The 16,107-nt window shown below is 46.9% G+C and overlaps 1 protein-coding gene across 2 annotated transcripts in view; it reads left to right on the top strand.

Annotated features, from left to right (window-relative positions):
- Window positions 1-1,764: 1,764 nt before the first annotated feature.
- The window catches only part of PGR (progesterone receptor), a 73,878-nt gene continuing 59,535 nt past the window's right edge, over window positions 1,765-16,107 (top strand). The window contains exons 1-2 of one of the 2 annotated variants that reach the window (XM_048495272.1): window positions 1,765-3,811; window positions 10,698-10,849. In XM_048495272.1, the coding sequence (XP_048351229.1) occupies window positions 2,460-3,811; window positions 10,698-10,849 (1,504 nt within the window). In that variant the 5' untranslated portion in view covers window positions 1,765-2,459. The remainder of the gene's footprint in view (window positions 3,812-10,697; window positions 10,850-16,107) is intronic. The other variant, XM_048495273.1, reaches the window with a different exon arrangement.

Here is a 16,107-nt window from a genome sequence, read left to right as displayed (position 1 = left end):
ACCTGGATGAGGTCTGAGGAGACCCAGGATCAAATCACCTCTCAGACATGAAGCTCACTGCTTAACCTTGGCCGGTCATTATCTCTGAGATTAGCCTTCCTCACAGGGTTGTTGTGATAAAAAGTAAATATATAGAGAACTGCATAGCAAGTCTTCCCCCACTCCACATGTATTTGTATCATTACCAAGTAGGATTAAGGGGTTTGCTCCAGCTTTGGGAAAAGGCAAATAGCTCCCATTTCTTTCCTGGAATAATCATCTTTAATTGACACGGTTTGCTTTGGAAAGAGTGCTGCCTCTGTATTTTTTAGAGATAAAGTTAAGCATTCACCCTTTCATAAGCAATAATGAAACAACAGGGTAGAAAACCTAGAAAATATCTTAACTATGTGGCGCCCATGCAGTCCAGCACATGGGGAAGAGATTAAGCGAAATATCCCAGAGAAATAAATTGTACTAAGTGACGTCCAAAAACGTCTTTATGAAAAGTTTATTATAAAGAAGAGAGAGAAAAAAAGAACAGCAGTTTGATTCAAAAGGTGGTGGGAAAAGCAGAAAAAACACATGCCACATAGGGAAAACACACAACAGCAGGACAGTAGTGTTCCAATGCTGGAAAAATAATGCTGTTAAATTTGCTAAGTTAAACACACGTCACCTAGGATGTACAAAAACAGGGTCCTCAGAGCAGGTGCAGAGTTCTGTGCAATAATAAGAGGCTGAAGGGCTCTTTTCCTACCAAACCTTCTGTGGACCCAGTTTCTGCTGAAGACTGAGGAAAGAAGTATTAAAAAATAAAGAGAGCCCGTGTGGTGTAGTGGTTAGGAGTATCTGTAAGCCCCAGGTTTGAATTCTCACTCGTGCCATGGAAACTCACTGGGAGACATTGAGCTCTCAGTCCAACCTACCTCACAGGTGTAAGGAATTCCATAGACGCAGAAATAAAAGGCTTTGGTAGTAAAATGGGGTGTGGAATGCACTCAAGGTTACTTCACCATCAACACCATTGAATCCTTTACAACAGGACTGTTGTTAGGGTAAAACGGGAAAGAGGATAAGACAGTGCTTCTGGTCCCTGATGGGGAGAAAGGCAGGGCCTCAATGAATTAAATAACTAAATATTGTTTCGCGCATTCAGGAGTGTTCATTTTTCCCGTGACTGCTGCTATCCAAGAATCATCCAGACACGGCACACAAAAATGTATCCTGGGATTCAGCAGGTTCGCACCACTCCGGCAGAACCGTTTGTTAAAATGGTGTGCTTCTCTTTGAATCCCACCACCGGAACTGGTTGTTACATTATTTGAATCCCACCATTGCTCACACCCCTACTGCAGTGAAGGAAGGTGTGTATTCCTGGAAGGCAATTTTGGAACAGCTTTGCTACTGCAGAAATCTATTAAACCAAGTTCATCCTGACCTCGATAAGCCAAGATATGTGAATTGTGTGCCTCAGCTGAAGAAAGACACCAGGCACTTCGATTCTAAGAACCGATATTCCTAAATCTATGGAACAGGTATAGGTCCTCTCCAAGAATATTAGGAACTGTAGTTTACCCAGATGCTGACCCTCCCGCTAGAGTCTCCTAGCCTGCCAGGGCTTCCTGAGATGAGGGGTTATTGAATTAGTTATGTTCTTAACCCTGTAGGGAATGCCACAACAGGCAGCGATCCAACCGGTCAAACCCTCCCCACCGAATCCTCCGTAATCGGGAGTAAATGGGAGGGGGTGCAGACTCGGGAGGAGGAGCTGGAAGGGGGCGGTCCAGGTTTTTTGGTGCGCTCTTCTAATCCTGGTCGGGACAGGTATCGAACCCAGAACCGAAGCCAGGGATTGACCACGAGGAGGCAGCGCCGAGCTGGCTGGGGTTGCGGAACCTGGAGTTAAAAACGGGTCGCCGGGTTCGGGAAGACCCCTCCGCCTCCTGAAACTTCGCGGACCGCTGGCAGGCAGGCAGGCAGGCAGGCAGGCAGGCGGGGGAGCTGGTTCGAGACTGCCCGAGAGCTATTCCAGAGCAAGAAGCTCTTCGGACTTTCCCTCAGCGAGCGGAGCTCCGGCGTCTTTTGCGGACGGGATCCAGGGACACCCGGAGCTATTTTGGGGTCTGACCGCCGCCTCGCCTCGCCTGCCTTCCGGGATCTGTTTCTGGGGCTGCTGTCCGGGACACCGAGGGCACGCTTTGGAGGCGTGGCAGGGCGCAAAGGCTGGAGTGCGGAGAGCTTGAGGGGGAAGCCCGCCTCGGCTCGTCGTGTCCAGCCGGATCCTTTCCTTCGCCTCGGACTTTAAAACTATCCGAGGCAAGCGCCCAACTTGGGGACGGCGGGAGATGCGCCTCGCTATGGGACGGGACGGATCCTAACAGGCAAAGGATGTTGACGGGGCAGCTTTGGAGGGCCAGCCCCACTTAGCCAGCCCTACATTGGCCCTGCTGTCCTCTCCGTCGAACTAAAGGCCCGCTATGACAGAGATAAAGGCCAAGGGGGACACCAGGGCTCATCCCTCCTCCTCCGACCCCCGAGACGGCTCGCTCCTGTTGCGCGTCCCCCGCCGCCAGGATCTGGGCCCCTTCCGCAAGGAGACCGTCGAGGCGCTCGACTTATCTCTGGACGGGCTCCTGTATCCCAGAAGCAGCGATGAGGAGGAGGAAAGAGAGGAGGAGGAAGAGGAAGGCGAGCCCAGGGAGTACCTCCCGGAGGAGGAGGACGCGAAGGGTGACTCCTCCTCGATCCGGCCAAGCTGCGGCTCCCCAGCGGACAAGGATGCCTTGGAGAGGGTCCTAGACACCTTCTTAGTCCCCTCGTCCACCCCGGGCAGCCCGCCGGCCGCCTGGTCTTTCTTCGGGTCGGAGATCTCCGAGTTTCCCGGCGCGTCGATGAACCGGCGGCCCCCCGACGACAAAGCGGGCGACGCGTCCGGCCCCACCGCCGCCGCCCTCCTGCCGCCGCCCCCCGAGGCTTCGCCCTGGAAGGCGCCCAAGGATGCCGACGGGACCGTCTTCAGAAGCCGCCGAGCCAAGGACGCCGCGCCCGACGACGCCTCCAAGGGCGAGCCCGGCTTCACTGCTCCGGAGCCCGGCTTGGAAGCGGCGTCCATTGCCAACCTGGCGCCGACAGGGCGCGCTCCGGGAGCCGTCTCGTCGTCGTCCGACCCCGGGGACTTCCTGGGGCCGCCTCCGCTGCCCCTCAACGCGGCTTTCCTCGCCGCCAGGACCCGGCAGCTGCTGGACGTGGAGGAGTACGAGCGGGGCGGCCCTTTCGGCGCCCTCCCGCAGCGCCTGGCCTCGCCCCCGGAGCTGGCCCACTTCCCCTGCTCGCCCAAGGAGCCCCACTACCTGTTCGCCGGCGGCGACTTCCAGCCGGGCCTCAAGATCAAGGAGGAGGGCCTGGCGGGGCCCGCGGGCGCCCCCCCGGGCCAGCTCGGCAACGGCGGCGTCTATCTGAGCGGCCAGACGTCGCCCCTGGCCAGAGCTCTGCCCGGGTTAGACTACGCGCCCCCCCAGGCCAAGTCCGGCGGCCCCCACGAGGCTTCCTCCTCCTCCTCTTCCTCGCTGGAGTCGGTGCTCTACAAAGCCGAGGTGGCCGCCGCCGCCGCCGCCGCCGCCTCCTCCTCCTACGGACCAGCGCCTTGTAAAGTGTCCCCCGGCTGCATCGTGTCCAGGGACAGCCTCAGTTTGCCCTCCACCTCCAACACGGCGCCCCCGGCCTTGTACCAGCCGCTGGCCCTCCACGGGGGCCCCCCGCTGGTCTTGCCCCCGGCGGGCATCAAGGACGGGTTCCCCCAGCTGTACCCGTCTTATCTGAGCTATATAAGGTAGGATGAACGATCGCTTCCCTCTCAAAAATGCTGGGATTTTCTCCCCCTCCATCCCATCCCTTCATGTCCCAATGCCTTTTTGAAAGCTGTTGAATGAACTTTCCGCTGGTTCTGGCTCTTGTGGGTTTTCCAAGCTGTAGGGCCAGGAGCTGGTAGCTTTTGCACCCGCATCTGTGGCGGCCGTCTTGAGAGGCCTGGCATGCTGGGCCACAGAGAGAAACCCATCGTACAGTGTGCCCTGGGGAGGTACACCTGTTACCGTGATATGCCTCTAAAGATTCCAGCCACAGACAAGGGCAAAACGCTCGAAGCAAAACCTACCAGCCCACAGCTACACAGCCCGGAAGACCCACAACAGCCAACCAAGAGACACCTTGAAAAAATCAGCCTTGGCTCACCAGCCCTTGAGAAAGGATGTTCCAAAGATAATACTTCTGCATGCCTCTGAAGCCATTACAGATATGCATTGCCTGCTTCAGAGGCATGGCTCACTGTGCGGGAGAGAGAAACACATCTTGCAGTGTGCCCCGGAGAGAAGCGCATGTTACCATGACATCCCTCTGAAGATACCAGCCATAGATATGGGCAAAAAGTTCAGAGCAACAACTACCAGACTGTGGCCACACAGCCCAGAAAATGCACAACGGCCAGTTGATTCTGGCCATGAAAACCTTTGACGGTTCATTTAGCTGATTCGTTGGTTACCTTTATGGCCATGAATCTGCATGGTAGTACCCGCACTTGGTTGGGTTTTGCAGAATGGTAATCATTCACCTGGTGGATTTTTTGACTGGCGTATGCAAGAGGTGAACGATTACAGTAGTGGCATGTGTCACTGTGTGTGGATCCAGTCCATATTAACTTAGCCTGGATAAGGATACTTTGGGAGGTGCAAGTGGAAAATGGAGAAGATTAGTTGCTGATTGAGGACTCAGAATGTCGTTTTTGAGATCCTGAAGGATGCGTCATATAACTAGAATGAAAAAACAGGCTGCCTTTTGTTCATAGCAGAAAAGACTCCTTCAAAATATTGTCGAAGGGTTTCATGGCCAGAATCAACTGGCTGTTGTGGGTTTTCCGGGCTTTTGTGGGTCTCCTAGAGTTTTGCCCACATCTATGTTTGGCATCTTCAGAGGCATGTCACATGTCCTGGCTCTCAAGTTGCTGGCCACAGATGCGGGCGAAACATTAGGAGCAAAAACTTCCAGACCATGTCCACACAGCTTGGAAAACCCACAACAGCCAACTCCTTTAAGAGTTCCTTTGTGTAGATAATAAATTGCCTCAAAACAGTTTACAATTTCTGATCAACGTTGGCCCATTCAGCCAAATGGGGCTTTTGAGAGGTAGGTAACTTGAGTGCCAAACAAAACCGCAGCAGCTGCTTGTGATGATGTTCCAGCAAACAAATGGAAAACAGGATTGTATCTGGTCAAAGACATGGGGAGCAACCCCAGACCAGCAGTGGTAAGGGTCCAGAGACAATGGTGGGTGTATCAGATCTGTTTGTCGCCTTTTCCCCTGCTAACAGCTCCAGCAGGTCAGGGGGCTTTTTTTGGTGCTTTTATGCTCAGTAAAATGATGTGATGTGGCATGCTGCTGTTCAGCACATGTGCGGATTGTGGACCCCTGGCCTGTGATGATTTCTCCTTGGCCTAAGGCAGAAGATTTCCCCAGCTCTCTTACTTGAAGTCCTTTAAAGGAAAGCTGCCTCTAGTTTAGCTGGTTAATCAGCTTTTGATAGCTTTGAATTAGGGTTGCAAACCAGCCCTCCTACTTTGCCATTGATTGGTCCGGGATCTTTAGGGGGCCTATTTGCTTCTCTGCCTCCCATCTCTGTGTGTGTCTCTGTCTCTTACCTCCCCTCCCCACTTGGAGAGAGACCAGAAGTGGACAAAGACCTGGAAGGTTTTTCACCACTGCAAACCTAATCAGTACTCAGAATGCTGCTTGAGGCTAATCAATGGGCCTTACTCCCGAGGAAATGTTTCTAGGATTGTGCTGTTACTGGCTTAATGTGGATTTGCCTTCATAGCCTATCCAGCCATTCAGTGAGGCAGAATGTATGACATCAAGTGGCTTTTTATCCCCACAGCTTAGTAGTAAAACAATTTGCTTATTTCATTGATTTTGTATGGATTGGGGGCACAGACCACAAATAAGTCCCAGCATGATCAATTACTAATAACTAACACATTTCCTAATAACTAGTGTTCTTTTAAATGATAAGTTCAGAGTGGGTTGTGCAACAAATGCACTTTTTATTTCCACAGAATAATAAATGTATCATTAACAGAAGCTTGTTAGGGACATAACACCTTTTCTAGGGTGTTTCATCATTCCCCAGAAGTTTTTTTCCACAAAAAAACATTTTAAAAGTGAAACTTTTTTAAAGATATAATTTTTTCACACAAAAGGATAGAGCTCCTAAACTATGATGAGATGATGCACAATTTTGTGCATTACAAATAAATCCAGATAGTTTTATTAGCTGTAATTCTAGTAGCAGTAAATCTGGGCCCTATGAACAATTATTTTGAGCCTTCCAATAAAAAGTTCACACTTTCTGGATTTCAGACTGACCATTCATTTCCCCACAATCCTCTCTGTTGAACCTGCTGAAGGTATAAAAGAATTCCAGCTGATTATTGTGCATTAAAATGAGGTTGGAATTTAAACACATACAATGAAACACAGACAATAAATATAGGATGGTAGGCTGGAAACACCAAGATTGGGTGCCTTGGATCTATCAAATAGTTACAGGCAACCCTTCCAAGGAACTGGTGACTGGCACTCTACAAAATTTAGAAAATAAACATCAAAATGATCACCTCTTGTTGCTACTGGCACTTGAAAAGCTGTGTGTGAATTAAAGTTAACTTCCAGAGCCTGTGCAGGCAAGAGAATTTTGAACAATATCATCTAGCAAAGTGTGAAAATAGAAGTGCATGTATTCTGCCAATAAAGCGGGTATTATTAAATCATGCATGCCCCTGTGTAAGATTATAACAGTGACTGGTTTTTCATCAAGCAGACACAATGAGTTGGGTCCTGCCAGACTTCTGTTGGCAGGGTCTGATCATTTTCTGCCTTCTTCTGCTCCTAGAAACCCCTTTTTCTCCCCTGAAAAGGCTATATGGAGGATTAGGAGCATATGTGAACAGTAAGCTTTGTGGGATGGTGGGGGCGCTATGGGGAGAAGAAGAATAGGGGAAGGACCCCCCCCCCCACGTTGTGCAGGTGTAGGGGTATTAGGACCCATCTCTGTGTTTCACGTTGGAGGATATTGTGATTGAAATATCACGCACTGTAAACTAATCAGATGATATCAAAGGGAGCTAGGTCTGTCTTCAAAACAAGTCTTTCTCATACTTGAGCCCCGTTCTGATTAAGCGATAGTCCTCGGATGTGCGTCAGATAAATTCCATTGAAGTCAGCGGAGATGACCTGTCAGCATTTAATTCGCTTGGACCTTCTTCAGACAGTGATATTCAGAAGAGAGGAAGGAGGTTGAAGAATCGTGCTTCCATCTGGCCAGCTATGTTCGGAGGGGAACAATATGTGTGTGGGTATAAGTGGACTTTTGGGAGGTGAGGTTACCCCTACTATGCCTCTTACCCAATAAATCAGCTAGCAGAATCAAATGAGAATGGATCATGGTTTGGACTGTAGAACAATTGAAATGCTAAGTATTTTTTAGAAATAAGTTTGTGGGGTTGTAGGTGAGGGTGAATACTTTAAAAATTATTTTACTTATTAAGGCTGTCAGTTTCAAGTGGTTTAGTCAGTAGATCCATGGATTTAAGATTTAGTTAATAAGACAGTTAGGGATGGTGGTTATGAGTTTTGGGGCTAGCAGACTTGAGGTGGGTTTGGCTTTTTCATGTTGTTGTAACAACAAAGGAAAAAGAAAATACAAGAGACAGCTTTTCTTTATAAACTTTGTTTGCTAAACTATAGGTTACCTTAAACTTGCTTCAGTACCTGAAATAGATAACACAGCTGAAGTTTTACTGGTATGCAGATATTGATTGATCAGTCAAAATGCTGATGAACCTTCAAGTAAAATGAATCTAATTGGTTGACGGCCCCTTTGCTGATTACCCTCCAACCGATTGGTGGGCAATATTTTCTAAATAGCAAATACAGTGAGACAATCTCTATTTTTAATTTAGTTATTTATAATTTTATATTTGATTCTTCTTAATTTGCCATGCTATGCTTGTGTGGATATTCAGAATTTAAAAATGTTTAGAAGAATGACAGTATTCCCAAAACATCCCACCGAAAAAAAACAAATCCAGCTCCTAATTCAGAGATATACAGTATCATTCTAAGTAGAGTGTCACACCATTTAGTTCACACTTTGAGTTCAGTAGTCTTAAAAGTGTGTCACTTTGTTGAGACTGGCGCTGCCAGATGGTTGGTGTGAAAGCGAAAATGGCATCTATCATTGAGCCTTTTCTTTATACACACATTCGTCAAAAGAGTGAGTCTTCACAAGTATTGGGACAGATCTCAGAGAGGTAGGAGCAATACAGCAAAGTTCTTCTCCCGTGAGATCATGGAAAGTTCCATGAATGAAGGTAATATACCATATTTACTTGAAAAGAAAATGATCCTGAATGCATGATACCCTTCTTTTAGAGCAACCCTGGCAAAAAGCTAGTCTTACTTTTGAGTAAATGCTGTATGTTTTTTGTAATCTAGAGTACAATAAAATGTGATTTGAGTATGGTAGCACCTTAGAAACCAACATGATTTTCAGGGTATGAGTTTTGGAAACAAAAAGAGTTTTGGCTCTTGAAAGCTCTTACCGTGAAAATCTTGTTGGACTCTGGTATGGAACTTGCATCTACTTGTTCTACTGCAGACCAACATTAGGGGTGTACCTAACTAAAAGGGCACCTGTGGCTTATCATGACCACTGGCCTGCTTGAGGTGAGTCTGGGGCTCACCATGGGTGCCTTGCCCAGAGAGCAGAGGGCTACGGCTGAGTGTCCCCTGTTGCCTTCTTTGCCCTCTGGTCAACTCTCAGCAAACTCCATGGCACCTTCAGGGTGGCAGTGGCAGAAGTTTGTGGGAAGTTGCTCTTGGAAGGAGGTCAAAGGAGGTGAAGGGGGAGACTTGGGCAGTTCGATGATTGTGTAGGCTGTCTGTATGTGTGTGTCTGCACTCATGTGCCTCTGTGTCCATGAGAGTGATGAGTGGGGCAGGCGAGCAGGGCAGGAAGCCAAGTGGGGTTGGCAAGTAAACAGAGCAGGCAGTGAGCTGGGTGGGCATGCAGCTGTGGGCAGGCGGCCAAATGCACCCCCATGTGACCTGATTTATGAGATATTTTAATTACTTTTTTCCACACTCAAACTGATTATTGATTAGTGTTGGGATTAGCAAATTGACTACTAATTGTGCTGGGTCAAAGGAATTTCCATGTTACAGGGTACCCTGTTTCCCCGAAAATAAGACCTACACCAAAAATAAGCCCTAGTTACAGATTCCCTGGCGCAGTTGATCTGGTCACGTGGGGCCCCCAAAATCATGGGGAAAAATAAGACATCCCCTGAAAATAACCCCTTACTCATCTTGTGGAGCAAAAATTAATATAAGACCCTGTCTTATTTTCGGGGAAACACGGTACTAGTCCTCTGAATAGCAGTGACAGGAGGCAGTATCTGAGTAAGACCCTCTAGCAGCCCCATTGGGGGGGGTTAATTTGCTGGTGTGTGACTGCTGCCTCCCTTCCTGCGTCCCTGCACCCCCACTGGGATGACTGAATTACGCCACCAAAAAGGTGGTATTGGGTATATAGCCCAATAGGGGCTTCTTAGCAGCAGGGAGGCTGTTTGACATTTTATGCCTCCCCATGCTGTTGGGAAGCTTTTTGGGGGTGGAGGCCAGGCCTGGCTGCGGCACTGCATTCTGGCCCCTGGCCCCTTGGATGGGGCTCCCTAGCAACTGGTTAGTCATTGTAGAAAACAGTGTGCTAGACCACTGATCTGATCTAGCAGGGCTCTTATGTTAATCTTGGCTGTTAATTTTCTCAGCATAGTGGGAGCTAGATACCCAAGGAAAAGCCTTCCCCTGTTCAAAATTGCTAGTGAACACTCCCTCCCCACCCTCAAATTATATCATGTGACTGGGAAGAAGTGCCTTTAAGGGACAGGTCTGCTCTCGTTACCTCTAGATTGGACCTGGGATGGGTCAAAGTTGTGTGATTTTACTAGGCATGTCAAAGAACATTTCCAGATTCATTCAACCTTTGCCAGCTTTTATTTTTGTCCTTAACACTCTTGTGCAGAGTAAGCTTTCATGAACTGTTGACAGGATCCTACTTCTAGAGTTTGTATATGTTATTGTTAAACTTGTGAGTCACATCATATAATTTAAGATAGAAAGCTATAAAAGTCCATTTCAGAGATATCTCATTCCTGATAGACCGAATCACACTTGCTAGACTTATCCTGTTATTCATATATTAGGGTGGGTGTATGTGTGTTCAAATTAACCCTAATTTAGTCAGAACTTTTGAAAGAGTTCCTTAGTGACTTGAAATTGGTAATGAAATATCAACAGCTGCAAAAATTAGTATATTGCTGTGTATTGAACAGAAGTAGAGCTGCCAGCTGTCTTCCTTGTCAGATTGGCTGTGGAAGAGATGGTCTCTACTCTGTCACTTTGCATATTAACCTGGAAGAATCTGATTGTTCCTTGATAAGTGGTGCTTAGTTACTTTTGTGTTGCTTCATTCTCTACTTTTGCACTGTTGTCTTTTTGCATCCCCACTTGCCATTTTGTAATTTCTTCCACACAGGATACATTCTGTTTTATATATCAACTTTATTGAATATTGCAATCCCATTTTCTTCCCTTCTTCATCTAGGTCCGATGCAGAAGCTGGCCAGAGCCCACAGTACACCTTTGAATCATTGCCTCAGAAGATATGTCTCATTTGTGGTGATGAGGCTTCAGGATGTCACTATGGAGTCCTTACCTGTGGAAGCTGTAAAGTCTTCTTTAAGAGAGCAATGGAAGGTATTGTGAGGGATCTTCTTTTGTAATCCATTCTAATGATCAATATGTTATCCATTCTAACATTAATATTATTAACTCTGTTGTATTTGTTAGCACCATAGTTGATATGAAGCATTTGAGAAAACACAAATATTTGCAAAATGTTATAAATTGCATTGATCTAACCTCAGACCAGTTTGTTTTGCTGAGTTCCGGCATGTTCTAGAGTTTAAAAATGCACATTTCTTAGTTCGTAAGGTTCAAATTTCTGTGCATGTTTGAATGAATGCATTTCTGTAGTATGGAGCACAACCAAATGGGAAGCCAATCGTCTGTTTGTGGGGGATTTCATTCAAGATGGTGTGCATGTAGTGCTTTAAGAAAGTAAAACTCGGTATCTAGATTTTGCGACCACCATTCGTTACATGCATTGAACCACGTTGGATCTTTTATTGTTTTGTATAATTTGTTCTGCAGACATTTATGTATTCTGCAGACATTGCATGTCATGGTCCAGTTTTGCTTACCATGGGGAGGAACAACATTTTTGTCACAGCTTGGCCCAGACAAGGGATCCCAGCCCCTTGGTAGGTGTGTCACTTTCATGCTCTTCTAAAGCTGTGATGAGAAGGACCACATGGCTGGAAGTTTGTGTAAGACCTGAGTCAGCCCAAGAATAGCCATAGAGGAGGCAGAAAAACTCAGAGGTGTGGCCAGAGCTGGATAGCAGAGTCACATGTCTTGCGTGCATAATGTCTCAAATTCAATCCCTGGCATCTCCAGTTAAAAGAACCATAACTAATAAGACTTGGATCAGTTTTGGAGGGTTGCTGCCAGACAGTGCTTGGCAAGATGAATTTTGGGTCAGGTTCAGAATGAGGCGTCTTCATATGTACAGCAATCTGAGTAAGTACAAACCCAATTTGTATCATTCATCTGCAAAATGAAATTTGCAAATGTTGCTTTCACGAAGACAGTATATTCAGCGCTGTATGTAGGCCTTCTAAATTGTGCTATGGAGGGAAATAATCTGGTTGATTTTGATTATGCTTTCTTATTTCTTTCACTGGCAGTCTTCATTTTTCTTATAGTATGTTTACCATACAGTCCAAAGAATACTTTCCTGGGAGTAAGTCCCACTGAATAGACCTTAATAGAATTTTGAATAGACCTGCTTAGGATCATTCTCTTAGGCTTCCTAATATTATGTGGATTTGCTTTGTGTATACAAGACAAGTAGTAATTAAATGTGTGTGTAAAGGGCTGTCAGTTTGCATTCAACTTATGGTGACCCCATAGGGTTTTGAAGGCAAACGAGAAGCAGAGATGGTTTGCCGTTGCCTTCTGTGCAGAATCTCCCTTGGTGAGTTTCCGATCCACATACCAAACCTGCTTCCCTTCTGAGATCTGACGAGATTGGCTTATACCATTCCATTTCACATCTAATTAATTTAATAGAAAATTGAGTGTTTTAAACCTTGATACTGCTTTGTTTGTTCAGAGAGTTGTTCAAGTTGCCTTGCTAGAAATTGCCCAGGCTTCACTTTAAAATCACAACTGGCTTTTTTTTTGCCATCAGGTCACAGCTAATTCATGGCTACCCTGTAGGGTTTTCAAGGCAAGAGATGTTCAGAGGTAGTTTGCCATTGCCTGCCTCTGTGTCACAATCCTAATATTCCTGGGTGGTCTCTCTTCCTAATACTGACCAGGGCTGTTCCTGCTTAGCTTCTGAGATCTTCTGAGATCGAGCTACCTTGGGCTATCCAGGTCAGGGTTTTATAGTACCACAAAGAAAGTGGTTTGTTTGCAAGGAAGCTGATTTACTGACAGTGATATTTCCCCTTGATCTCAAGTCAAAGCATTGCTAACCAACAAGAATTACTGCTGTGGATGAAAATGCAGTCAATGTGTGTGGGGAGTGACAACTGCCTGGAGTTCTGAGATAGACATTAATGAGTATCCTGTGGTGAAATACAGTCAAGATTATTAATCTTGTCCAACTACGAATGGGCTTATATTAACTGAACTGGGGGAAAGAGCTATAGATTTATGCAACATATGGATTCTGGTGACTTTCTGTCTTGGGTCCATATATCTGTCATCTTAACAAGTAAATCAAAGCAAAACAGTGCCTGGGGCAAGCTATCAAATTGCTCCCCATCCCACCTTCTGAGATCCCTTCCTGCCCAGCAGCTCCTCAGCCTCGTATCCCTGTAGTGAGCAGCACTGCAAACTCGACAGTAGTAAGGACCAAAGTGAAAATGGAATGAATGCAGGCGGGATGTGAGGAGAGAAAGAAATAAAAAGACAGAACTGAAAAGCAATGTGAGCACCTCACACAAAAAGCCCCCCCCCCCATGCCAGGCTTGTGTGACCCGGGGGGGGGGGTCTCCTCTTTCCCTTCCCCCTTGTCTCACCCTTTACCCTGGGCCTCACCTCTTTTTCCTCTAAGCTGGCTCTGCCGCCTACAGCAGAATTGGCCCTTTGCTGGAAGAAAGCAGAGCCAGGCATGGCTTAGGACTCAAAGAACAATCAGGAGCCACCGCCTGGCCACTTCCCTCTGGACTGCACTGTAGCAGTCCCAGGCCAGGCACTTACCCCTTAACTGGCCACTTCCCTCGGCTTGGCCTCTCTTCTCTATTGGCTTCAGCAGCTTTGGTGTAGTGGTTAAGATCAGGTGAATTCTAATCTGGAGGAACTGGGTTTGATTCCCCACTCTGCCAACTGAGCTGTGGAGGCTTATCTGGGGAATTCAGATTAGCCTGTGCACTCCCACACACGCCAGACCTTGGGCTAGTCACAGTTCTTCTGAGCTCTCTCAGCCCCACCTACCTCACAGGGTGTTTGTTGTGAGGGGGGAAGGGCAAGGAGATTGTAAGCCCCTTTGAGTCCTACAGGAGAGAAAGGGGGGGTATAAATCCAAACTCTTCTTCTTTGTCGACCGGGCTCAGTGGGCCACAGAAGCAGCTATCTGGAAGGACGGAGGCCAAGTGAGCTGGTAGATGTGTGAAGCCACGGCCTGGCATAAGAGAGGGCAAGGCCCCGTTTTCTTTTTGCCCACAGACGGGTCCAGTGCCCATGTAGGGATGAGGGAAGGTGCCCTTGCACTTGTGGGAAGGGGCTCCATACACCAGACAGGACAGCCTGAGGCAGCTGCTTCTCAGAGCAGCGGAGCCCTGCAGAGCACCTGGACGGGAAGCAGAGCGGGCTGGATAGCAAGGTTGAGTGGAGGGGTCAGATGGCCAAAATGTGCCCCCCACATGATCCAGGTGAATGGTACCTGAGTCAAATGACCTCCACCTCTGATTCGCCATTGCCCGCACTACTCACAATACTGTGAATTCATGATTGGCTCCCCTGGTTTGTAATTTGTAAGTGAGTGAGAGGAAATAAGGATTGGGACCCTGGTTCTGGGAAAGTGACTGATGCTTTCCCCCATTCGATTCGCTATTTTATAAGGCCTTCCTTTTTCGCAGTCCATGAACCTTGTATTTTTCCAATATCTAAACTAAAAGCCAGTTCAAGGGTGCCATTTTTGATCAGGGGAATGACTTGAGAGGAATGAGCGAAAGCCTCCTTTCCTCCAGTACCATGTCTTTGATTCATATTACCCAGTACTCATTGCATCCTTTTGCATGCAATTTGGGATCAAAGATTCCCAATACCATGTGTAGTTTGGCTCTGAGAATGAGCCCTTACTGAATTCTCCCAATGCCATGTGAAGTTTGGCAATGTTCCGTGATCTACTAGGCTAGTAACCCCTGTCAAAAACATTCTTGGCTTAGTTCTTGACACATATGAGCTGGATTCTGCTAATCATGCACAGTTTTCAGGATGCTTATAGAACAACTGCTGAATAATGTGTATTGGAATAAGCCTGACTGGTCTGTAGTTTTCCAAATGATTCTCTTGTCCCTTTTTGAAACTTGGGACAACATTTTCCCACCTCCAGTCTCATGCTACTCAACCCCTCCTCCAGGATTTCATCTGGATGACACAGAGAGATTTTGAGAGTAGATAACTATTTCTTTTAGTAGCCTGAGAAATAATTAATCCAAACTCATTTCAGGAAGTGAGATATTCCATAATCAGCTTTTTATTGGTCTTGAGCTGCAAATATGTCTTCTAGCGAAATGAAAAAAGAGAGAACTCATGTGAAAAGATTCTTGCCCATTGTACACCAGCTTAAAAGACAGCTATTACAAAATGGCTAAATTAATCACTATTATCCTTCTCCATGACTTTCAAAAGATATTTCAGATTTGGCAGGTCTGAGAGAATGAAGCTACTGAGAAGGTCCTAACCTAGCACATGGAACGGATATTATTAACTATGTATCCCCAGTAATTGTGAAGCAGAACAGAGCTTGTGCCTCCTAGGGAAATTGCAGCCAACCCATTTAGGTCTTTAGTACAGAAAACAAGCAAGATGCTTAGAAATGTTATAGGGATCTAGCATGGAAACTGGAGCTCTGATGGAACATGTGCATGTTGAAGTGCAGAAATATGATCACCTCCTGGGCTGGTTGCTTCTCCCAAAGAGCTACACATTCAACATGTCCATCCAAATTTGGGCTGTAGAAAGTGTGAATTAAGGTCCCCGTGGAAACTGAAACTCATGAATTCACAAGTCTGAGCCATTAATTCCAGTGGCGTACTGCCTATGGAGACATGGAGCCACCCATGTGGCCGGGCGCACGCCTGTGGGGGGCACCCAACAGGCTCCTGCCCGCTCGCCCGCCCTCACTCACCCTTTCTTTTCCCCGCATGCTCTGATGCTCGACTTCAGGGAAGCTGCCTCTTGGGCAGCTTGTCTCTATGATTTTCTTAAAAGGGCAGTGCTCCAAAGATTGCTTAAGCCGAGCCTCTTGTAATACTTGTTGTTCACCGCCCAGAGCCCTTAGGGGATGGGGCGGTTTATAAATGCAATAATAAATGAATGAATGAATGAATGAATGAATGAATGAATGAATGAATGAATGAATGAATGAAAGGAAAGGAAAGGAAAGGAAAGGAAAGGGTAAGTGAGCGAGGGGGACAAGGGGCTGTGCAAGTAAGCGGAGCTCTGCGGGGGGGGGGGGGGGGGCGCCCAGAGGGTTTTTTGTCTCTGGGTGCCATTTGGACCCCGTACGCCATTGATTCATTCATGTTACTGAAATGTGTTGATTTTAAAATGAGTACTGCACTCTATTACTTTGTTGCTTCACTGCCAGTCATTGCCCAGTTTTAATCCCAAATCCATTCTTCAGAGAGACCAAACACTTCTGTTCTTTTCTCCTA

This window comes from Sphaerodactylus townsendi, linkage group LG04, assembly GCF_021028975.2.
Source record: "Sphaerodactylus townsendi isolate TG3544 linkage group LG04, MPM_Stown_v2.3, whole genome shotgun sequence".
Lineage (NCBI taxonomy): Eukaryota > Metazoa > Chordata > Lepidosauria > Squamata > Sphaerodactylidae > Sphaerodactylus > Sphaerodactylus townsendi.
This window is presented reverse-complemented; position numbering and strand designations above follow the sequence as displayed.